At 40.2% G+C, this 25,977-nt stretch overlaps 1 protein-coding gene across 2 annotated transcripts in view; it reads left to right on the top strand.

The window, feature by feature from the left end:
- The window catches only part of LOC145352806 (RNA-binding protein Nova-1), a 241,579-nt gene that overhangs the window by 214,420 nt on the left and 1,182 nt on the right, over positions 1–25,977 (top strand). For both annotated transcript variants that reach the window (XM_080203171.1, XM_080203170.1), the window contains one exon: positions 24,068–25,977. This exon is cut by the window's right edge and continues 1,182 nt beyond it. In XM_080203171.1, coding sequence (XP_080059297.1) covers positions 24,068–25,075 — 1,008 coding nt within the window. In that variant the 3' untranslated portion in view covers positions 25,076–25,977. The remainder of the gene's footprint in view (positions 1–24,067) is intronic.

The raw sequence follows: 25,977 nt of genomic DNA, 5'->3' as shown, positions 1-25,977 counted from the left end.
TTGGAAAATTTGACTTGACAACAAAAAAGACAAAAATAATCTCACGAAACATAGACCAGTTAATCTTATTTCAGTTGTTGTAACCTACTGGGTTCTAATAGAATTCATTTACCCATGCATTAAACAGGGCTGATGAACTAATTTCTAAAAGATGGTCATGCTTGGCCCACTTTACCAAATTCTGTGACTAAATTATGAAAGTTTAAATTGATCCTTTTTGAAAATGTAAAAGATTTTGCTGAAGAATTAATGAAATTTAAAGGATTGGCGATAGCACATGGCATCAAGTGGGATAGAGAGATGCTTGGAGAACTAAAGCAAATTCAGGGGTGAAAGGAAATCTCTTTGATTGGAAAGCTACAGAAAAGAGCTGGTCCAAGGAGCTTTGCGTTGGAGCTACACTCCTCAACACAGAAATGATGTGAACAAGTTTGATAAAAATTGTGAATAACTGCAATTAGATATAGATAGGCATGCTGCTGGTCAGGTAGGTGACAGATGCAGTTTAATACAGAAAAGGAGAAGTTATGTCCTTTGGATATGAAAATAGCTAAAAAAGATGAGCTTTAAATTGAAAGTTTTGAAATGGATTGTAGAGCAGAGATAGTCTTGGTGTGTCGATATAAAGAACATTGAAGCTATAGCCATAAGACCAGACAACATAAAACATAGGAGCAGAATTAGGCCACTCGGCCCATCAGGTTTGCTCTGCCATTCAATCATGGCTGATATTTTTCTCATCCCCATTCTCCTGCTTTTTCCCTATAACTCCGGATCCCCTTATTAATCAAGAACCTATCTATCTCTGACTTAAAGACACTCAATGGCCTGGCTCCCACAGCCTTCTGCAGCAAAGATTTCCACTCTCTGGCTGAAGAAATTCCTTCTCATCTCTGTTTTAAAGGAGATTTTAATCCCTCTAGCCTGAGGTTGTGCCCTCTGATCCTAGATTTTCCTTCCAGTGGAAACATCTTCTCCACTGCCACTCTATCCAGGCCTCGCAGTATCCTGTAAGTTTCAATAAGATCCCCCGTCATCCTTCTAAACTCCAATGAGTACAGACCCAGAGTCCTCAACTGTTCTCCTCAAACAACAGGCTCTTCATTCCAGGGATCATTTTTGTGAACCTCCTCTGGACCCTTTCCAAGGCCGGCACATCCTTCCTTAGATACAGGTGCAAAACTGCTCACAATAATCCAAATGTGGTCTGACTACAGCCTTATACAGCCTCAGAAGTATATCTCTGCTCTTGTATTCTAGCCCTCTCGACATGAATGCCTTCCCAACTGCCGACTAAACCTCACGTCAACCTCAAGAGAATCTTGAACAAGGACTCCCAAGTGCTTTTGTGTTTCAGATTTCCTAATCATTTCCCCATTTTGAAAATAGTCTATTTCTTAATCCCTCCTTCCAAAGTGCATAACCTCATACTTTTCCACATTCTATCCCATCTGCCACTTCCATGCCCACTCTCCTAACCTGTCCAAGTCCTTCTGAGGCCCCCCCTGTTTCCTCAATACATCTCTTTGTATCATCTGCAAACTTAGCAATAGTACTTTCAGTTCCTTCTTTCAAATCATTAATGCATGTTGAAAGAAGTTGTGGTCCCAGCCCTAGTAGATAAGGCAACAAAATAGGCAAACTGAAGCTTCACTTTGTGTCTAGAGGCAAGAAAGTAATATTGATTGGACATTTTGTAATATTGTGTATAATTTTGGGAAATAGAAAGTAGCTTCACTAGAATGTTGGCAGCCTTAGAAAGAAGCCACTGGAGTTGAAAATGTTGTAAGGTAATTGAGAGGTCTACAAGATAATTAAGATTTATGATAGGTTCAATGATGCCCCTTTCCAAACAATGAAAACAAAAGTTAAGCTAATCGAAGCACTAACGGGGAGATGATTTTTTAAAAGGCCAATCACACAGAGGGTGTTTTCAGTGAGAACCCATCTGCCATAAACTCACGTTGAAGTAGAATACTTTCAGAAAGGACTGAGATAATTGCTTGAATCAGACTAATTAACTCGTGAAAAATATCATCAGTGCCGACAACAAATGCTTCATTTTTGTGCAGTCGCATTGTGGAGTTCAACTGCACAAAGTTACTCAAATTGCAACACAGTGATGTTCTGTGGGTTTGATAGAAATTAATCTCATCCCAACACTCCAATATGCATTGAATGTTTGACGTTTTTATTCACTGTGCTGTGTTTTCAGGCCTACTGTTCACACATTGATCTGATTGGCTGATAAGAACTTGCCCAGTGGAGTTACAAGTTTCATGTCCCAGTTCACTCATTGACTCCCTCATATTTTGACTCATTCATATATTGACTCCCTCATACACTAATTCCCTTGTATATTGACTCACTCATATTGACTCTTTGTATATTGACTCACTAGTATATTGACTCCGTCAGCTATCTTTTCTCACTCAGGCTGCTGGTTGGAGGATAATATGGAAGTGAGATGCTACAACCTACGTGTTTCATTAGGTTTTAATTTTACATCATGTGAAGCCATTTAAAAACATAGATTAATACCAATTGGAGATTCTAGACCAGTCATTTGATAGAACAGAATTTGAGTATTGCTGAAAAACAGACATGTCGAAGCTTTTCACCCTGCACGTATCAGGGCACTTCACAAGAATACCAGGATAAGGAGGTAACAACAATTTTTACTTTCTGAGAAGAGGATGCTGATTGGTCAGCAAGTGGATTCTGACTGGTAGAGTCATTAGTGTCCTGATGAGTGCAAGATGAAAAGCTTCGACATGTCTCATTTTTTCAGCAATACTATTGTCTCCATTTAAAGAGACCTGGGTTCACTCACATCAGGTAAGGCACCAATGAGGAAATCAACTGCAAATCATTTTTAAAGTTGTTCACTGTTTTGAATTCCATCCCAATATAACATTTACGGATTATCAAAGTTAAGGTTTACTTATTAGTCGCAAGTAAGGCTTACATTAACACTGCAATGAAGTTACTGTGAAATTCCCTTAGTCGCCACATTCTGGCACCTGTTTGGGTCAATGTACCTAACCAGCACGTCCTTCAGAATGTGGGAGGAAACCAGAGCACCCAGAGGAAACCCACGCAGACATGGGGAGAATGTGCAAACTACACACAGACAGTGACCCAAGCTGGGAATCGACCCTGGGTCCCTGACACTGTGTGGCAGCAGCGCTAACCACTGTGATACCATGGTATAACTTGAATACTTCTGCTTTAAAATGGAAAATGCATCTTTGATAAATGATGATAATTAGTAAAGCTCAAAAAAGTAGTTTCAGTAATATCGTCTATTAAATAAAATATATCAAAAAGAAAAACTTCAAATGTGTTGATAAGATCAAACTTCTGCTAACACTGAGTAATACTAATGATGTTTGGGACTAAATTTCTTATTTTGGATGAATCTTCATCTACTCTTACAGTTTGACTTACTATTTTTCCCTAACAAGAATATGTGACTATCACAGAATTATCTTTTACAAGTCTTGTGTAATCATTATCCAAAGCTATGATTCAAAATTCATCTGAAACAGGGTTGTAAAACATTCCATTCAATTATTACAATCTTCCTACCATTGTTTACTAACCATAGGGTGACACAGTGGTCAGCATTGCTGCCTCACAGCACCAGGGACCTGGGTTTGATTCCCTATCTATGTGGAGTCTGCACATTCTCCCCATGTCTGTGTGGGTTTCCTCTGGGTTTTCCGGTTTCCTCCCACAGTGTGGAAGACGTGCTGGTTAGGTGTATTGGCCATGTTAAATTCTTCCTCAGTGTATCCAAACAGGCACGAGAGTGTGGTGACTCAGCGATTTTCACAGTAACTTCATTGCGGTCTCGTAAGCCTAATTGTGACACTAATAAATAAACTTACAAACAGCTTGTCAGAGAAAGTTTTTTTCATGTGTTCTTAAGATTTGGAGTGATGTTGTGAAAGCCACATTCATTTCCCATTTCCAGTTATCCATTAGTGTTGATGCACCTTCTCTTAGCATTCATGATCACCCCAAGATAAAGGTTTCCAGAATGGTGTTAGTTAGCAAGTTCCACATTTTGACCTAGTGCCAATGAATGAACTGTGCTATTTGTTCAAATCAGTGATGGGTGTTATTTTTGGAATGATACTGTTGCGATGACATTTTGGTTGTTGTCCTGCCTGTTGCTAAATGGTACAGACTGTAAAGGTGTTATAAGTATTGCTGCAGTGAATTGTGTCAACAATACAAGCTTTCGCCACAGACACCAGTAATGAAAGGCTTGAATGATTTAGTCCATTTCGTGTAACACAAAAGCAAAATACAGTGGATGCTGGAAATCTGAAATAATAACCATAAGATGCTGGAAATACTCAGCAGGTCATGACAGTAACAGAGTCAATGGCCTAGATTTGAATCCTCAAAGTGGGTAATGGGAGCTGGGAAAAATTCCCTGCTCAGCCTGTCCATTTTGGGAAAGTTTCATGTCTTTCTGGCTGCTCAGCAAAGCATACATAATGAGACTTAGTTGAGAGCCCAGACAGCTATTACTGATGGTGAAACACCTAAACCCTAATGAAAATTTTTTTTATTGACAGTTCAGGCTCTCTGATCTCTGCTGTCAATTTCACAATGTTTACTTACATAATATTAAGTGGTTTCAGTTTGCGGTTGATTTTATTGATATTTTGAATGGCCTGCATGATTGGCACTTTCATTAGCTTGCGTTGAACTTTTTTCAACATTGAAGGAGGTTGTGAATGACTTTTTTAAAGTTTTTATTTCCACATCCTACTGTCACTGAAGGGTTAATTGGTTCTCGACAGTCCATCATGGGTCTCTCAACCTGAGTCAGTGAAAATCCAGGACGATCTTTCAGCTCAATAACCTTTCATCAGAATGCTAATTCTGAACAAGGTCACAGACCTGAAAGGCCTTTCTTTCCACAGATTCAGCCTGACCTACTGAGTATTTCCAGCATTTTCCATTTTTATTGCATTCCATTTAACTTCATTTGTACAAAGGGGTATCCTTAAACTGGTTACCGTGAAAACTCTGAAGGTCTGCGAGTACTGCCCCACAATGGGATTTACTGTGTGGAGTATGTGGGGGGGATTTTCCAGACTCCCAGCTGTATGTTTCTTGGTGGTGGTACGTTGTTTGCTGGCAGCGGGGATTCTCCGGTCCTGCCGCTGTCAATGGGATTTCCCAATGAACTTCCCCGCCTCCCCCCACAGCACCATGAAACCCACAGGAGGGGGTGCACTGCCAGCGGGACAGGAGAATCCCGCTGGCGTGAACAGCTGAAGCATTCCCCCGTAATTCTTAAAAGTGCAAATATTAGACTGCATTTTGAAATAGTTGTTTTTCATATTTGAATCTCAATACTTTGTTACTCATAATGTTAGACAATTTGGTACTTTTACCTTACTGCATAAATTATCAAATAAAAAATAAATACTGTAATTTTGTTTTTCCTTTTTACTGTTCATTATTTAAAGTACAATTTGAATTTCTCGCGTGGGTAGAATTTGCAGTGCAATATGAAGTACAGACAATCACTGAAAGAGAACTTCCATGGTGTTTTACAAATGCAGTAAAAAGTCTGACAACACCAAGTTTAAGTCCGACCGATTTATTTGATAGTAAATTACAAATGCTACAATTTTTAGTTTGACAACTTCAAGCTTGACCAATATATTTTCAAATGTTTGGCTTCGGGGAAAAAAAAATTCCAACTCTTCAATTAAAATTGAAAATGGAATTGTTCCTGATGTGCACAGTTTGATTTCTGACTTGTTTCCAGTGAATTATTCTGAAATTTGTGTAGCTCCCCTGTGCCAGAAAGAAATTCATTCTGTGAATTTGGAGTAGCTCTGTGATTGGAGTGTACAGATTTTGCCATGAGTGCAATGTACCACGGTAAAGGTACACAGGTAAAGTTAGAAGGGAATAATAGAGTGTGAAATGTCGATAAGCATCTTTCTTTTTAATTCACCACCAACAACCATGATGCCCAGGGCAAAATCCTTTCCATATTATCCACTCAATTAAGCACCTTGCTTCCTCGCTGCAATAGAAATAGTAATTACCATGCAGTAGGGAACATAACAGAAACTCTATTCGTATCTCAAATGAAGTGACTCACCGTTTTATCCTCATAAGCAATTAACTCACTCACCTGAACAATTGTAGTGAGTGTAATGATTTGGCTAACTTCTCCCTTACCCAGCTCTGTCATGGACTCTAAATGTTTTGACACTTTTCGTCCTGCTTCGTACCATTCACTCTCATTCAGTTAAATATTAAACATGTTATAACATACTTTGAATAACATCCTGAAAATTGAAGGTATTTTGAATCGAAAAGGTTAGAGACATAAAGCATAGAGGTTTACAGCATGGAAGCAGGCCCTTTGGCCCAACTTGTCCATGCCGCCCTTTTTTTAAACCCCTAAGCTGATCCCGATTGTCTACATTTGACCCATATCTCTCTCTATACCCATCATACCCATGTAACTGTCTAAATGCTTTTAAAAGACAAAATTGTACCTGCCTCTATTACTGCATCTGGCAGCTTGTTCCAGACACTCACCTCCCTCTATGTGAAAAAATTGCCCCTCTGGACACTTTTGTATCTCTCCCCTCTCACCTTAAAACTATGCCCTCTATTTTTAGACACCTCTACCTTCGGAAAGAGGTGTTGACTATCTACCTTATCCATGCCCCTCATTATTTTATAGATCTCTATAAGATCACCTCTAAGCTTCCTATGCCTCAGAGAAAAAAGTCCCAGTCTATCCAGCCTCTTCTTATAACTCAATCCATCAAGTCCCGTAGCATCCTGGTAAATCTTTCCTGCACTCTTTCTAGTTTAGTAATATCCTTTCTATAATAGGGTGACCAGAATTGCACACAGTATCCCAAGTGTGGCCTTACCAATGTCTCGTACTAACTTCAACAAGACATTCCAACTCCTGTATTCAATGTTCTGATCGATGAAATCAAGCATGCCGAATGCCTTCTTCACCACTCTGTCCATCTGTGACTCTACTTTCAAGGAGCTATGAACTCTACTTTCAAGGAGCTATGAACATGTAGCCCTAGATCTCTTTGTTCTGTAATTCTCCCTAACGTCCTACCATTAACTGAATAAGTCCTGTCCTGGTTCGATTTACCAAATGCATCACCTCGCATTTGTCTAAGTTAAACTCCATCTGCCATTCATCAGCCCCCTTGCCCAATTGATCAAGATCCCGTTGCAATCGGAGACAACTTTCTTAGGATTAGGCCATTTCAGAATTTCTGTGCTCTGTCTCACTCCTGCTCCCACAACCATGCTTCAAATGAAAATGGACACAGAGAACAACGGGTTCATTAAGAGATTGTGCGGCTGCCACCTTCCTCCTGCTCATGCAGACACCTGATAGCAGCAAAGGAACAACCTTCAGCGGATTCCAGACCAAGCTCTGGAAATTTCTTTCAGACTCTGCAGGCAATCAAGTTAGCTGCACGTCACCTAAAGATTAGTCATCTACCTACTCAAAGTGTTTTTTCCTTAGAGATGTATCCAGTACCCTCTTGAGAACTTCTAGTAAATCCATGCAAATTCCAGCAGTGTTTCCCAACGTTTTATTCCCAGCTTTCTCCCGGATTCCAGATTGGCCTCAAGTTCTTTTTGTCCTTTCATGCACACTGCCCTCCCCGACGCCCCCATCCCCGCCACCTCCCTTTCTTGAGGATTTCATACAGTTATCCCTGGTAGGCAGGTGGGAATGTGCGCTAGTGGAGGTGGCACCTAATCTTGATACTCCAGGCATTACCATTGTGTGAAGCAAGCTCGGTAGACAAGAAGACCTTTCCCAGCCTCGCAATATTTAATATTCGTATATTCAAGATGGATTAAAACATGTTGGAGTAACAGAGTGAGTTTTATTCTGCATCAATCAGGAGAGTAACTCCAAACCTCAGGAATGAGTCCAGGTCCGAATTCAGATCTTGCCAGTTTTTGAAAAAAAACCTAAACTTATACTCAATCAAGAGGAGTGACATGAAATCAAGAGATTAAATACTTTTAGAATACATATAAAACCATAAGAAATAGGAGCAGAATTAGGCCATTCAGCCCATCAAGTCAGCTCCAATGTTCAATCATGGCTAATAACTTTCTCAATCCCATTCTCCCACCTTTTCCCTGTAACCTTTGATCCTCTTACCAATCACGAACCTATCTATCTCTGCCTTAAAGAGGTGTAGAATTGTTTTTTATCCATCTTAGTTTCTCAAACACCTTCCAGCCAAGTTGCTTGTCTTGTCTTGTCGATGAGAACCGAGTAGACTCTCACATATTGATTTTGGTGTCCAGGACACTTTTCTTCCTTTTAGTGCAGGCTGATGATTCTCACTCTTCTGTTTGCTTTCACCTATTGTAGTTTTCTCTTCCATAGCACTATAGCCTTTGTCCTGACTAAAAATGTGCTTCCAAGACAAATATGTAGCTGAGTATTCTATCTCATCGGATTCTGCAAGATTCATTTGTTCTTTCTTTTTCATCAGCTGTTTTGACCATCTCTGGGAAAAATTAAAAGAGAAAACGCTGCAAAAACTCAGCGATTCTGACAGCATCTGTAAGGAGAGACAAGAGCTGATGTTTCAAGGCCAGATGACCCTTAGTCCAGAGAGCCTGTGTCTTTGGACAAAGATGACCCTTTGTCCAGAGAGCCTGTGTCTTTGAACAAAGATGACCCTTTGTCCAAAGACAAATAATAATAACAATTATTTATTATTGTCACAAGTAGGCTTATATTAACACTGCAAAGAAGTTACTGTGAAAATCCCCTGGTTGCCATGCTCTGGCGCCTGTTCAAGTACGCTGAGGGAGAATTTAGCATGGCTGGAGCACTCTAACCAGCTAGTCTTTCAGACTGTGGGAGGAAACCAGAGCACCCAGAACAAACCCACACAGACCTGGGGAAAATGTGCAGACTCCACACAGTAAGTGACCCAAGCTGGGAATTGAACCCAAGGCCTCAGTGCTGTGAGGCAGCAGTGCTAACTACCATGCCACTGTGTCCCCTGTTCCTGGTGGAAATAGTTACACGGAGACTGACAAATAAAAATACCTCAAATATGTCAGAATGTTATCGTAAAGTTCTGTTATCAATCCTGATTTCTTAATTGAAAGAAAATTCTGTCTAAAAATCCAAACTCCTGGCCATTTTGGCATTGAAAAATGTACATTGCTAATTATATAATTACTTCTAAGCAATGTCATAATTTAATCTGTAATGTAAAACAAAATTGACACATTTAAATTTTAATCGATGTGGAAGGAAGAGAAAGTGTTAAGGGAATCTGAGCAGTGGGTTTAGCCCCTTTTGCAGACAATGTTTATAGACTCGGTCTACAGTATGGGTATAGTTTGAACCTGACACTTTACACCAGAGACATAATTGTGTTGATGTTAGGCTTCTATGTGCTGCTGCTTTCAGCTACTCATACCAGGAGGTCGGCCTTCATCCTCGGTCGCACACATCTGTCTTGCACCTTTCTCACACATTCACTGAACCTCATTTGCAATCAGTCTGTGGCGCGCATCATCCAACTGCCCCTTTTTTCTGTTGCCTCCACTTTAGCCCAAGAAGAGATCTCTGTTGCTTTCCATCTCTGATCAAATGGCCAAAATACTGACATTTTATTTCCTGGATGTCATGTTTTACGAGTTATTTTTGTTCTTGAAAATTTTTAAGCGCCTCTTCATGGTCTTGTGGTCTGCTTATGGAAGTTTTAACCTCCATATTTCAAAGGCCTCTGTTTTCTTTCACAGACCTTTACCTAGTGTTCAGAGGCAGACAGGAAAGTGGATATGTTAAGACCCAGGCCAGAAACTCCAAGTGTTTTGTGAAGTTAGCCTAGACCCTAAGTTTTATATTTCACTTTGGCGTTGGTGAGTATACGTTGTTTCACTCTATGTATGATTCAAGTGATCCACTAGGAAGTTTTATCAAACAAAATTTCTTTAAAAACATAGTTAGTCTATAACAAAAAGAATTAGCATAACTTTTACCAATTACAAGGCTTAAGCATGACACAGTATAATTCTTATCAGCTTGTTAACGCTGTTGTTTCAATTTAAAAACCATCCGACAAACATACAACCTTTTCAGAATTAGTTAGCATTGAAACAAGTATGTTCTGGTGATGCTAGATTTCCATCTTTTTAACACTGATGGACAGGAATCCAAACAGCACTTTTCAGAGACAGTAAAATAGGGAAGTAAACCTAATCTCTAGCAGCTTCCAGTCTTCAGACTTCAGAGACAGGGAAAGAGACCTCTCTCTCTCTGCAGCTTCTCAAACAGCAACACTCTGACAACAGAATCTCCAACTCCAGAGAGGGGAAACCAAGCCCTACTCTGCAGTCCTAAGGGAACATTAACACAACAGAACACTGCATTCGTTCAGATTAAAACAAATATGATGTCAATTATACTGCTTCAGTAACAATAGAGGACACCAGCTGCAAACAACATAGATACGACTAAATGCCAGGGACTGCTTGAAACATGATTAAAATATATTTCTTAAAGGCACAGTATCATCACAGGTAGAAAGTGACATCTTATGAATTGTTTCTTTGTTATATTTTGAGTTTTCTTGTTATTAACACATCCTTCACATTCACAAAATTACTTCTGAGTATATCTTCCTTCTAATTTCAGCATATAGACCATCTTCTATTACCATTTATCTGCAATATACAAACTTCTTGACTTGTTCCAGTGTGACACCATCCATTTATCTTTTCCAATGTGTTCCTTCTAACTACCACCCACTGTTTTTGTCTTTTTGGTGTTCATACTCAATCCACATTCTGAACCTTGAGATCTTTCTACAATTTTTGTATGGCCTGTGCTGATTCTGTAATTAGTGCTGTGTTGTTAATGTATTGTAATTTTGTTAGATTCTGGCCTCAAATTTTAACTCCTGGAACTACATCTAACTTCCTGAATGTTTGTTCTGTGAGTAATTTTGGTGACAGTACACAGCCTTGTTGTACTCTTCACTTATAAATCACGACAAACATATCCAATTGTCTCTCTGCCAACTTGACGCTCACTATTTGGTCCCAATACAGTCTCTGGATAAATCTCACATCTTTACTGTCAATGTCGCATTATACCAACATGCCTGTTAGTCTTGAGTGATAAACACAATTGAATACCTTTCTCATAGTCTAAGAAGGATATGTAAATGTTCTTGTTTACTTCTGGATATTTTTCAAAGTTTGTTCTTAGATTAATTATTTCCTCATTGTTCCTAATCCAAGTCTAAATCCAGGCTGTGCTTCACCAATTTCTGCTTCAAATATGTTATTACTTCTTTCCATTACAATTTTCAAGATCAGTTTAATGAGATGACTCATTAAGCTTATGGTTCTAAATTGAATGCACTCCATTGCTTTAGGTTCCTTAGGTAAGTTAATGAATAATGAATGTCTCAAGTCACTTGGAATGTGTTCTTTGGTATATATTTGATCACAGATTTCTATTATCACTTCTAATTTCTCCAAGGATTTTTTGATGTTCTGCTGTTACTTCATCTGTGCCTTAAGCTGTTCCTGTACTCATCAATTTCAAAGCATTCCTTACCTCTGATACCATAATGTTTGGTCCTTTGGTTGCCTCTGTATCTTGAGGACTCCCTCAATTTGGATCATGATACAGTTCACCTATATTCTGTCCATCTCTTTACTGATGAATCTCTTTCAAGCAATATTTGACCATCTGTCTTTTAGACACTTTCTGATGATATCCCTTTCTTTCTGTCAAAGATGTCACTTTCTCATGTATAACTTTCATTTTGTGAAATCTTCCGGCTCTAATGTTTAATCACACATTTCACTATATCATTTCCCTTTGGTCTGCTAACATGCATTCTTCATTTTCTTTCTAATGTCATTCTTGTCTTTTTGACATTATTGCAAGTATTTCACCTGTCATCCATTCCTTGTCTCTTTTCATTTTCCCTCTTGCTAATAGATCCTATGTAGCTAGTTGCATGCAGTTCCTTTCATGTTTTTCCATTTGTTTTTTATTTCTGGTTCTGAACATCTGCTTGTTCTGTTTTCTCAGTCCTGAGACATTTATACTTATGTTTTAAAAATGAATGTCTGATATTCTCATCATTCAACATATCAACTTCTAAATAAGTGTTCATCTTATTTCTTTTTTGATATTTTCAGTTTCATATTATTTTTTGCCACAAGGAGACAGTGACCTGAACTTATATTCTTGCCAGGATATGTATGAATATTGTTTATATTGCTTCCATGTTTCACCATCATGCAATCTATTTCATTGCTGTTGACATTGCCAGAACTTCTCCAATGGCACAACCCTTTTTTTGATTGTTTAAAGAAGATATTTTCTACCATTTCACACGGACTTACAGATTTATTCTGTGTATTGTTCTCGTTCTCCCCAATTTCACTCAGACAAAATTACTCGAAAAAAATCATTGGACGTGGTAGTGGCCAATAGATTCTTTCAGCCTGTAGATGTATTGTGCTTAAAGGGAGGCTGTAGACTAGTGGTATTATCACTGGACTAACAATCTATAGACCCAGCGTAATGCTCTCGGACCTGGATTCAAATCCCACCATAGCAGATGGTAAAATTTAAATTCAATCAAATATCTTGAATTACAGGTCTACTGATGACCATAAAACCATTGTCGATTGTCGCAAAAACCCATCTGGTTCACTAATATCCGTTAGGAAAGGAAATTTGCCATCTTTACTTGGTATGGCCTACATGGGATCCACAGCCACAGCAATGTTGCTGACTCTGAAATGTCCTCTGAAATTGAGGGTAGTTAGGGATTGACAATACATGCTGGCCCAGCCAGCGAGACCCACAGCCTGTACAAATGGATAAAAAAAACTTCATCAATTGTTCTCCATAGAACAATCAAAAATGGCCTTCAAATGATAGAAATATTCTTTATGTGTAACATATCTACACCAGTATACCTCTAATGAAAAAAAACATTCTGTTATAACTATTACCCACCTGAAAAATGATGCAAGGAAAACACCTTCACCTAAAATTCAGAAACAATTCATTTGAAAAAAGGGATGTGATATAAACATGAACAGAAAAGGAATGAACTGAATCCAGGGATCAACATTTCTGAATTGTTCCAAAATTGAAAGCAAATGTCAGTTTTGCTCATACAGCTGTTTTGTCAAGACTGCCTTTACTGGGACTTGAGTGTAGGATTCTCCCAAAAAAATTTGAAGTGCTGAATTTGTGTAAAAACTGGAGTAAATCCTATTGGGTTTTTGCAGCAGAATTTTCAAAATGATTCTCCCACACTGACTGGGCACTGCCGAGAGCCTCAGCCTGAATCACGTAAAAATTCAGTGGACGGGGCCTGTCCCCACTGGCAATACCCAGGACCACCCACCCCTCCACCCCTGACCTGGGGGGCCCGAATGGTCCCCCTTTACTCCAGCAGGGCAAGCCGCCAGCTCCCGTATGTGGGGAGCTATTGTAAACCCTGCTGGGGGAGTGAGGGGCTTGGGGGGGGGGATTGCATGGGAAAGATGCTAGTGGACCAGGAGACTTCAGTCCCGGGCCTGCTAATTATATGTAAATCATTATTAGCATAAATTATACAGCATCAAAAATTGGCACGAAGCAGATGGCACTGGAAATCCGGCACCTGGAACCATTGCTCTCGATAGTTGTCATCAGCTCCACCGTGCTGTCAACTGGGGTGGTCATAAGTAGTTTGTAACATATCAGTGGAACGCTGTGGTAGCACTATTTGCAGACCCTAGGATTTAGATTGTATTTCACCCAACCTGTCACAATTCTGGGCCTTTCCTCAAAATAACTGTGTTTCAAATAACGGGACAGTATTTGGTTAAGTTTTTCAACTTTCTATATTGAAATAGAAATGCTTGACGTAATAAATCACAATATCAAATCCTAATGATCTCCTGTGACCAAGCCATGTCTAAAATGTCTACTAATATCGAGTTCAACTCAAAGTCACTACAATCTGTTATTCTGATATACAAAAGCATTTTTAGATTAATAAACACAGAAAGTATTCTAAAGCTCATGGGCCTGGAAACTAGCTCTTTATTCAATTGAAACAAGTAGATCCAGAATACAGGAACATTGGGAATGGGCAAAGGGCATTGATGTACTAATTTATTTACAGTTGTTGGTAAGAAATTGTAAATTAGTATGAACATTATTAAGCTTTTGAAAATATTGTTGCTGTTTCTGATGGGGAGGGGTTGTGATATATTCGAGTGAACAATGAATGTATTTACCTTAAACATGGTCTGAGGTTTGAGTGAGACAATAGGATTGACCGAGGAACATAGAAATCGTGGGAGAAACAAAAACTCTGCTCATTGAAGTCATTGTCTTTCAACCTGACAGTCACATGGTGTCATGACAACAGAGTGATTGACTACTTATTCCAATAAATCTCTATTAATCCAAAATTCCACAACAGAAACTCCAATAATGGAGAGTTTTAGAAATTGTGGCCACAAAATTGGGCTCTGTAGCAGGCGTCAACCAGGCCATTTAAAGTTACCCCCAGTACAGCCTGAACACTGTGCCAAGATCCAAACCCTTGTACCATTTAAAGAGCAAATCATTCAACTCACAGGTGAGGTCTTTCTGACTTTATATTGCTGTCTCTAGCGGAATGACTCTGCTGAATATTATTGGAGAGGTTTTACAAAAGTGTTAGATTTAAAAGGGGGATGGTGAAAGAGGTTAGATGTCTTCTTAAGAGAATGCTTTCTCCTTTCCGCATCAAAGTCTTCATCTGATCCTCTGCGGCAAAACTTGTCTGCAACCTTGCCCTCTGGTCAGCTGGCACGTACACTGTTCTATTTCCCTGGCCTGCAGTGCAACCCACCCTTGCCCACAAAGAGAGGCAATGGCCTAGTGGTAATATTGCAAGACAATTAATCCAGAAACTCCTCGAATGGATTTTACGGTAACTTCATTGCAGTGTTAATGTAAGCCTACTTGTGACACTAATAAATAAATGTCAAACATTAAAACTTTAAACTTTAATGTTTTGGGGAACCGGCTTCAAATCGCACCACGGCAGATGGTGGAATTTGAATTCAATAAGAAATATCTGGAATTAAGAATCTACTGATGACCTTGAAACCATTGCCAATTGTCGAAAAAACCCATCTGGTTCGCTAATGTCCTTTCGCGAAGGAAATCTGGTCTGGACTACATGTGACTCCAGAGCCACAGCAATGTGGTTAACTCTCAACTACTCTCGGCCAACTAGGGATGGGCAATAAATGCTGGCCAGCCAGTGACGCCCATGGCCCATGAGTGAGTAAAAAAAAATTTTGACACATTCTGTCATCAGGCAGTTGAAGTATTTGAGGAGGACAGAGAGAAGTTCCTTCAAGATGAACAACCACAGTGCAAAGCTCCATTCATCCCTCCAACACTGACTTTGCTTGCAATATTTTCAATTGGTTATGCAAATCAAGACATAGCCTAATGTCACACATGAGATGACATCGGCTTAGACAGTAAGCCAGTCATCTTTTACTCGATGAACACTTAGCTGTTGAAGCAACAGGAGAATCCTTTATGCTACCTTACATTCTGCAGAAGAGCTGTATGTCAGTTGCTATGTTGTGCAGTCATCCTAAAGGACTTATTAATAATGTAATATACTGCAGTCATGTTAAATAGTAATTTGAGTAATAGTAAGTGGAGCTGTGGGAGGCTTCTGGGCATTAAGAAATATTGAGACAAATATACCCTCAAGTATGGCTAACATGCACATTAATTATTTACATACAAAATAATATCTGGTAGTCACAAAGCTGTAATTTGATTGAGATATGATAAGCAAATGTAAAAAAAAATTAAAACACCGGCTGAATAGAATTTTAAATTGCTTCCAGAAATGTCACTTAAAAGAATGTCAAGTTTTGGTCAAATCTTTGACCAAACATTTGGTCATCTAACCTAACATCTCCTTATGTTATTGGTTTGATGATTGAACACAGAGGATGGTTGTAGAAGGTTGTTTTTCAAACTGGAGTCCCGTGACCAATGGTGTGCCTCAGGGATCAGTGCTGGGTCCACTGTTATTTGCCAATTATATTCACGATTTAGATGAAAATTTAGGAGGCATGGTTAATAAGTTTGCAGATGACACCAAGATTGATGGCATAGTGGACAGCGAAGACGGTTATCTAGGATTGCAATAGGATCTTGATCAATTGGGCCAGTGGGCTGATAAATGGCAGATGGAGTTTAATTTTGATAAACGCAAGGTGATGCATTTTGGTAGATCAAACTAGGGCAGGACTTACTCAGTTAATGGTAGGCCATTGGGGAGAGTTGTAGAACAAAGAGATCTAGGGTTACAGGCTCATAGCTCCTTGAAAGTGGAGCTACAAGTGGACAGAGTCGTGAAGAAGGCATTCGGCATGCTTGGTTTCGTTGGTCAGAACATTGAATACAGGAGTAGGGATGCCTTGAAGTTGTACAAGACATTAGAACATGGAGCATAGAACATTACAGCGTGGTACAGGCTCTTCAGCCCTCGATGTTATGCCGACCTGTGAAACCACTCGAAAACCCATCTAACCTGCACTATTCCAATATTATCCATACATTTATTCAATGACCATTTAAATGCCCTTAATGTTGGTGAATCCACAACTGTTGCAGGCAAGGCATTCCATGCTCTTACTACTCTGAGTAAAGAACCTACCTCTGACATCTGTCCTATATCTATCACCCCTCAATTTACAGATATGTCCCCTCGTGCTAGCCATCTCCATCTGAGAAAAATGGTTCTCACTGTCCACCCAATCTAATCCTCCGATCATCTTATATGCCTCTATTAAGTCACCTCTTAACCTTCTCTCTAACAAAAGCAGCCTCAAGTCCCTCAGCCTTTCCTCATAAGACCTTCCCACCATACCAGGCGATATCCTGGTAAACCTCCTCTGCACCCTTTCCAATGCTTCCACGTCTTTCTTATAATGCGGCGACCAGAACTGTACGCAATACTCCAAGTGCAATTTAAAATACACTTTAAGAAGGGTGCCAGGCAAAAGGCGGGGAATTATAGGCCGGTTAGTTTAACGTCTGTGGTAGGTAAAATGTTAGAATCTGTCATTAAGGAGGAAATTGCAAAGCATCTTGAAGGGAATTGCTTGATAGAGCAGACGCAGCACGGTTTCATTAAAGGGAAGTCGTGTCTGACAAATTTACTGGAGTTCTATGAAGATGTGTCTAGGGCGGTGGATAGAGGAGAGCCTCATAGCTCAACCCCCTCAACTCCGGTATCAGCTTAGTAAACCTCCTCTGCACTCCCTCCAAGGCCAAAATATCTTTGCGCAGGTGCGGCGCCCAAAAATGCACACAGTACTCCAGTTGCGGCCTCACCAATGCCCTATACAGCTGCAGCAAGACCTCCCTTGGAAAGTGGAACTGAGCAGCGACAGATCAGCCATGATCTTATTGAATGGCGGGGCAGGCTCGAAGGGCTGGATGGCCTACTCCTGCTCCTATTTCTTATGTTCTTAAGTGCGGCCGCACCAGAGTTTTGTACAGCTGCAACATGACCTCATGGCTCCTAAACTCAATCCCTCTACTAATAAAAGCTAACACACCGTACGCCTTCTTAACAACCCTATCAATCTGGGTGCCAACTTTCAGGGATCTATGCACCTGGACACTGAGATCTCTCTGCTCATCCACACTACCAAGTATCTTACCATTAGCCCAGTACTCTGTATTCCTGTTACTCCTTCCAAAGTGAATCACTTCATACTTTTCTGCATTAAACTCCATTTGCCACCTCTCAGCCCAGCTCTGCAGTTTATCTATGTCCCTCTGTAACCTGCAACATCCTTCCACACTGTCCACAACTCCACCGACTTTAGTATCATCCGCAAATTTACTAACCCATCCTTCTATGCCCTCATCCAGCTCATTTATAAAAATGACAAACAGCAGTGGTTCCAAAACAGATCCTTATGGTACACCACTAGTAACTGAACACCAACAAGGACCAATATATCTGCAATTAGGGGTTCTTCTTGTTGTAGGAGTGTTCTGTACGTTGCCCTTTCCCATTTGTATCCACATTATATAGGCTGTCGCCAAAGCCGCCCCAGCAAAATACAGTGTCCAGTTTTTATATGTTTGCACAGGGGGTCACACTGAATGCTACTGGTTCACATTCAAAACATCAAGCCCTGAGAAACAAATTTACAGAAATGCAAATATCATTTATTTTACTGAAAAATGAACAGATTCACAACCTGAGAAGAAATATGCAGTCCCTGGCAGCTCATTAGGTACTTTTCAACTAAAATCTGCAGTAACTTACATTATTTATGTTATTTTTGAATTGTGCTGATGTTTTCGGTAGAGGATAAAATTATTGGGACTTGCATCAGTTCACAAAGGTAGGCGATGCCAAGACTGTTGCCTGTAATTCTTAAATGGTATCAGGAAGGATCTCCACACTGCTCACATAGGTAGTGATTCTTAGTGCTGCCTTGTCCCAGGGAAATGTGACATGTCTATGCCGACCCACTAAATGTACACCAGTGGCTATTTCCACAGAGAGTAAGCTGCTCTTATTTCATTGGCCGGCTCTGGGGATAGGAACTTCATATGCAGTGCGGCTCTGAGTTTATATAGAACAACCGGTATTCCAGGGGAACCAGCTGAAAAGTGAATCACATCAACCCAGATTTTACTGGTGGATAGCATCTTGTGGTACGGCCCACAGGTTAGAATTATTCCTGAATCCTGCTCCAGGATCCAGGCTTTGCCTGCAAGTTGCCCAGAAAGTGATTGGATAATGATGCAGCAAAGGCAATGTGGCTTTTGTATTAAAAACAGAAAATGATGGAGAAACTCAGCAGGTCTGGAAGCATCTTGAAGAAAGGAACAGAGTTAACATTTTGAGTTTGTGTGACCCAAACATGGAACAAATGGGGAAGCTGCTGAAGCAAGGAGATGAAAAATTAGATTAAACAGACTATGAAGGAAAATTGGATTAATAGAAAAGAAAGAGAAAGGTAAAGAAAATAATTTTAAATTCTAAGAATCTCCAAGAACAACTGACTATCTGAAGCAACAAAACCTCCCATTTTCAAGTGTTCCCTTTCTATGCCAGAGAGGCTGTGTGACAATAAATCTCATCATCCAAAATGTGCTTAGGCAGTTAAGTAGGCACCCTAACTTTCTATAACACGATTAACGGGCAACTTGTGAACAAACGCAGCAATTTCTTCAACCTCACCATGAAGATGAGTGGAAATCCTCCTGCAACTTGTGGAGATTTTGTTGAATATCTTTTCCTTACTGCAAGTTGCTGACCAGTTTAACATTAGCAGCAATGTTAACCTGGCCAGCAGAATACAGACCAGTGTACTGTGTCAGTTAGCCCAGTGCACACTGTGGGAAGTACACTCATCACAACACCAATGAGGTTGGATAGGCTTGGGTTATTTTTGTTGGAGCAGAGAAGACTGTGAGGAGCAATATAATTGAGGTGTAGAGATTATAAGGAGCATGGATAGGGTGGATAGGGAGTAGCTGTTCCCCTTATTTGAAGGGCCAGTCACAAGGGGACATAGGTTCAAAGTGAGGGGTGGAAAGTTTTGGGGGGAAGTGAGGAAAATAATTTTTAGTCAGAGGGTGGGGATGGTCTGGAATGCGCTGCCTGGGAGAGTGGTGGAGGCGGGCTGCCTCACATCCTTTAAAAGAATCTGGATGAGCACTTGGCACATCGTAACATTCAAGGCTATGGGCCAAATGCTGGTAAGTGGGATTAGGTGGGAGTTCAGTTATTTCTCACGTGTCAATGCAACCTCGATGGGCCAAAGGGCTTCTCCTGTGCTGTATGATTCTATATGATAATCCCAACACAGAGATTGCACAGCCACACACTAGGCTCCAGAAAGCCACCGGCAGTGAGGAAAACCTGGATGCTGATCTTAAAATATTCAATGAATGTAGCTTGCGCTTGCCACTGGCAATGGGAGGCTCACTTGTTCAGAAGCAATGGCGTAAGAACAAATAAAAAGGAGAAACAGAGAATGCCTTCAATAACCAGTGACAAGACAGTATGCTGCAAGGGAAGATTACAGATAAATTGTTTGAAAGTGGTTTGCCTGAGGTCATGACAGCTCTGACGAGTGAGAAACATTTTACAGTTTGCAACTGGTTATGCTTAAACAATGTGCAATGCATTTCATTCACTTTGCATTGTAACTGCAAGAAAGATATTTACCTTACAACTATGGCTTAGTTTGAAAGAATGTATTTCTTATAAAATAATAATTTAAAGCAAAAAGTGCATTAAACAGTATACATGTATGAAAGTATTCTGGCATACAGCTTTCTTGGCAAATGTTTACATTTTGACATCTGTATCTAATGGATGCTGTGTTTCTAGGTCATTAAGCAAATAATACAAAATTGATGATCCTCAATGCTTGGAATAGTTAATTTATGATTTTGAGGTCTCCATAATTCAGGGCTGTATACATAATTATAACAACTCCTGGGCTGATAATATTTAATAGTGCACTGGTGTTTGTCAAAGAATATGATTGTCATTTTAAAACTAGGATGCTGTGTTCTTCTATTCAAATATAAATATTTTGGAAAAGCAATATAAAATTGTGACAAATTCAGAACCTCTTTAAACAGTTAAAATTGTTTTTCCAGCTTTTTTATGAGGGGGAAGAGGGTGTGTGAAAGTTTGCTGCTTTTGATGGTAGATCAATGGAATGAAAGTTATGCCAGCTGTAAATGGTGGATCTACCCAGGCAGGCAAAGTGCCCAGGTAGTGAAGTTAAAAATTATCGACTGTATCTCCACGGAGGAATGTTGGAGCAACATTTTATGTTGAAGCATTTTGTAAGAATATCAACATGTACAAGCTTTAACAATATTTTCTGGCTTGTTTGATGGTTATCAGTTAGACTGCTGTACTGAAATTGTTTCTGAAAGGCAGAACATAAATCTTGATCAGTCTCCACTAACGTCCTTTTGCAGCAGTTCATTTTATTCAGTTTATCTTACCTAAACAAATTAAATTGAGAAAATTGATAACACATGCTTAAAAGCTGTTTTATTAGGTTTGTTTTATCGTTTATGGTATTGTTGTCATCGAAATTTACCATCAAAAGCCCAAAGCTATACTTTTATAGATTTGATTGTATTTAAGAAACCAGTTTGACTTGTGGCATAGGAGGAGCTGAGTGGGAGCTGAATATCTACCAGTGAAGGTTCCTTAATCATAATAACTGGAAACTAAGTTCAAATGCATTTGAGTTAATACGAAAATCTGCATTTCACCATGAAAGATTCACTGCAGTTCACCGATAATTACTTAATATAAATTCACTTCTTTAATAGGAAATCAACATTAAAACTATGGACTCCTAATATTATGAATTGTAATTTTAAAAAAATATTAGTTGCTCAAGCCATAATAGACCATGTGCAACTTACAATAACATTAGAACCATTATTTATTTTTTATGTGAAATTAAGGCTGGAGGAAAAGACCAGATTAGAAAAATGTGAAAACTTGATTAACTTGTAGAAACAAACTGCAAAAGTTGTGAAGGGAAAAGGCAAAGCAAAGGTAACACCTCTTACACTTTGTGAAGTTATCAGTTCCGTATGCTTTTTGAATTTGGACAGAACCGGTTTTCTTGTTGACTTCTTTCCTGTTTCCATTGAACCAACTGGAAATTGGAGAGTTGCTGGAATTTGTTTCAGAGAGGAAGAGAGTATTAATGACCTTCCATCATTAAACTGGCCATAACATATCGTGGGAAACTCAGGTTCACACAAAAACTCCCAATATAAGATGTGGAGACTGTGGCCGTGGTTCTGCTGTCACCGGCGAACAAGCAACACCAGCCGCTCAGCAGACTTGCAGCTTTTTAGTGAACTTTGGCCCTGCAGCTTCTGATGATATTGTCCATCATCCTTTATAAGGAAATTTGGAACTTTGTGAACAAAGGCCCTCTCTTCAACCAATCAGACTGAAGAATCATTGGTGAGGCATGCTTTTTATTTTGTATAAATCTCCTACAATAATTAACATTTGAAGGAATGAAACAACTCACTTAGAACAGTTCATTTTCAGTGCCAGAGATGAATTTGCCTGTAATTGAGATTCAATACAATAAAAATTCACTTGCACTTGAAATGGCAAGCCTTAACTTTTTCTGGTGTGTTTAGCAGGTATGTACCTACAACTTCAGCCTATATCTATTCGAATGGCATGTCTCATGGTGAGGTTCCAATGTAGGGATCCTTGTGGGAGAGTAGGACAACTCCTGTCAACAAATTCATGAAATGTACTGGTCAGAACACTGGAAATTGCTTAAAAAATGATTGCAATCACCTTATCATTATTCATCACTGGGGGGGCAATGGCCTAATGTTATTATCACTGGATTATTAATGTTCTCGGGACACGGGTTCAAATCCTGCCACAGCAGATGGTGGTATTTGAATTTCATAAAAAATCTGGAATTAAGAATCTACTGATGACCATGAAACCATTGTCAATTGTTGTAAAAACTCACTTGGTTTATTAATGTCCTTTTAGCGAGGAAATCTGCCGTCCACACCTGCTCTGGTGTACATTTGACTCCAGAGCCACAGCAATGTGGTTGACTCTCAACTGTCATCCATGGGTGACTAGGGATGGGCAATAAATGCTGGCCAGCCAGCGACGCCCATGTCCCATGAATGAATCAAGAAAAGAATCCCACCACAAGATCTAGCCTGGATGGCAACAAAACTGTCAGCAAAACTCGCATCAGTTGCACGAATCAAGACCCACGAAAATTGGAGTCAGGTTGGCAGAGTAGTGAGCAGCAATTTTTTGTTTCAAAATTTTCCAAAATGAATGGGCATCAGGCAGATGTAAATTGACTTCACTGTTTTGCTTTTAACAAAGCTTATTAACAAACCCCATCCAACCTATTTCTCACAGGGGTGTGGATAGACAAACCTCTGTATATTGGCACAACCCTGAATGAATGTTCTATCTTTATTAATCCAGGGTTCATGTTACCTACACATATGGTTAATTTTGTGAATACTTATGTTGCATTGAGAAAAACGTTTTAAGTGCAAGTTTTGTTCACTTAAAATTCTATCAGTAACAAGGTCAAGGAAATGTATATTGAGATATAATATTTGCAACAGTTGTGACTAGGGTCATTAAACTCCCACCTGTTGCTAGTGGATTAATGTACATTTTCACATAACTACACTTTGTGCTGTATGATGTTTGTACAGATCAAATCTCTGCTCTCTGGCTTTTCACAGACATTCATTTATACTCTGAGACTGGACAATACAGGGGTTTAAAACTTTATGTGGTGGAGTGGAACAAGAAACACTGACAGATATGAAAGAGGAATAGTTGTAGAAATGAAAATCTTTTAGATTGGAAAAACTGGATCAAAGAGAAAGGAAAGATGATCAGTTTGGAGATGATTCCTGTGCCACTCCTTGCCTCTGGAATTTGGGATTAAATTCTGTCAAAACTAATTTTCTAAACCCTTTTTTGAACACATTTGCTAGTTGGAAAACTGCCTCTGAGACCCAATTTCAAATGAAGATGGAGTAGATGAGATGCAAGTTTCTCTCCCCCCCCCCAATATTGTTTATGGTCTTGTGTGATTAAATAGAAGTGATTGCTACCACAGTATGTCAGTTTATTAAGCCTTAATATTGACGATAAGTTGGCATTAATTTAGCTGCTGATTTAATGATAAAGTTGTAAGAAATGGAAATGGTATTGCAGGGTAAAGCTGGGGTAAGTTGTATATTTCCTCTTGCCTCTGTCATGCATGGTCCAATCGGATGCAGAATGGGGGGAACTATCACTTCCTAACATCTTCCATCTTTCACCCCAATGAATGCACATGCAAAGAGATGTGAAAAGTGGCGACTGACCTTCTACTGATTCTTGTGCTTTGTTTACAGGTAAAAATAATTGTTCCTAACAGCACTGCGGGTCTGATCATTGGGAAGGGTGGCGCCACAGTGAAAGCTGTCATGGAGCAGTCAGGCGCCTGGGTACAGCTCTCTCAAAAGCCAGACGGGATAAACTTGCAAGAGAGAGTGGTGACGGTGAGTGGGGAGCCCGAACAGAACCGCAAAGCCGTCGAGTTAATCATCCAGAAAATTCAGGAGGACCCGCAGAGTGGCAGCTGTCTAAACATCAGCTATGCCAATGTCACAGGTCCGGTGGCCAACTCTAACCCGACTGGATCCCCCTATGCCAACACTGCCGAGGTGCTGCCGACTGCTGCTGCCGCCGCGGGGCTCTTAGGACACGCCAACCTGGCCGGGGTGGCCGCTTTCCCGGCCGTCCTGTCCGGCTTCACGGGGAATGACCTGGTGGCCATCACCTCCGCACTCAACACTTTAGCCAGCTACGGATATAACCTGAACACGCTGGGGCTGGGTTTGAGCCAGGCAGCGGCCACGGGAGCCTTGGCTGCAGCGGCGGCCAGCGCAAACCCTGCGGCTGCCGCTGCGGCCAACCTGCTGGCCACTTACGCCAATGAAGCGTCGGGCGGCGGCAGCCCGGTGAGCGGAACAGCGGGGACTTTTGCCCTCGGCAGCCTGGCCGCCGCCACCGCTGCCACTAACGGCTACTTCGGCGGTGCCTCCCCGCTGGCTGCCAGCGCCATCCTGGGCTCGGAGAAATCCACCGATGGATCAAAGGACGTGGTGGAAATCGCCGTCCCGGAAAATCTGGTTGGTGCAATATTGGGGAAAGGAGGGAAAACGTTAGTGGAGTATCAGGAGTTGACTGGTGCAAGGATACAGATCTCCAAAAAGGGGGAGTTTGTGCCTGGCACAAGAAATCGCAAGGTGACCATTACAGGAACGCCCGCTGCCACCCAGGCTGCCCAGTATTTAATCACGCAGAGGATCACTTACGAGCAAGGTGTTCGCGCCGCCAACCCGCAGAAAGTCGGCTGATTTCCAGGCCCGGCACCAGATTCTCTTGAACCCCCCCTTCCTGTACCCCTTTTCCAAGAAAGTATGTACTGTACTTTGCAGAAGTGAAGTTTTTTCTGTATTAATATATTATATGCAAAAGAATGCGACTATGTTGAAGATGTGTATATGTAAATAGTATATGTTTTACCAGATGTTTCATAGAAAGTAATTTTTCTCAATCTGTTTTAGTTCTTTATTCTTTGCTTGTGTATATTTGTCAAAAAGTGTTTCTAGTGTCAGGAGATCCTAGCCTGCCATTGTACCAGCATAATTGTAGTTAATGACTGAATGTAGATAGCGATACATGTGTAGTTTTCAGTATTGGTTCAAAGATAAAGCAGATAATGCCAGATGTACTACTGTTAGGTTAGAGTATGGTGGGGTCAGTGACCTGAAACGAAGTGAGGCCAAAGCACTGTCCAGATCGTCTTACTTCCTGCTTAGGGTATATTGAAGTAGGAAATAAAATATTTTGGAAATAACTTTTAAAATACAAAAAAAATCAAAAAGCAATATAGTTGCAAAGCACTGTATGAAATATAAAAATGGTTAAAACTGTGGAAGATTATATTGGTAAGTTTACAAAATTGCACCTGTTCTCCATCTGAACTAGAATGTGGAAATGAAAGTTGGCCATGGTCTATTCTTTGCCATTTGTCTGACAGATCAACAGAAGTACACAGCCCCAATTCTTCCTGTGTACTGAGGTTTGTACCTTTGTTTTAAAGTACTACAAATCGCTACTGATCCCATTCACCTGGCCAGTAGAAGTCATTGCACCATTGACATTTTCACTGTCAAAGACATACTGTGGTTTATACAGTGTATTGGAAATTTTATAAACAAAAAGTGAAAAGTGCCAACAGAATACTGACAACAGA

This window comes from Carcharhinus amblyrhynchos, chromosome 14 (genome assembly GCF_965287045.1).
Source record: "Carcharhinus amblyrhynchos chromosome 14, sCarAmb.v2.hapA, whole genome shotgun sequence".
Classification (NCBI taxonomy): Eukaryota; Metazoa; Chordata; class Chondrichthyes; order Carcharhiniformes; family Carcharhinidae; genus Carcharhinus; species Carcharhinus amblyrhynchos.
This window is presented reverse-complemented; position numbering and strand designations above follow the sequence as displayed.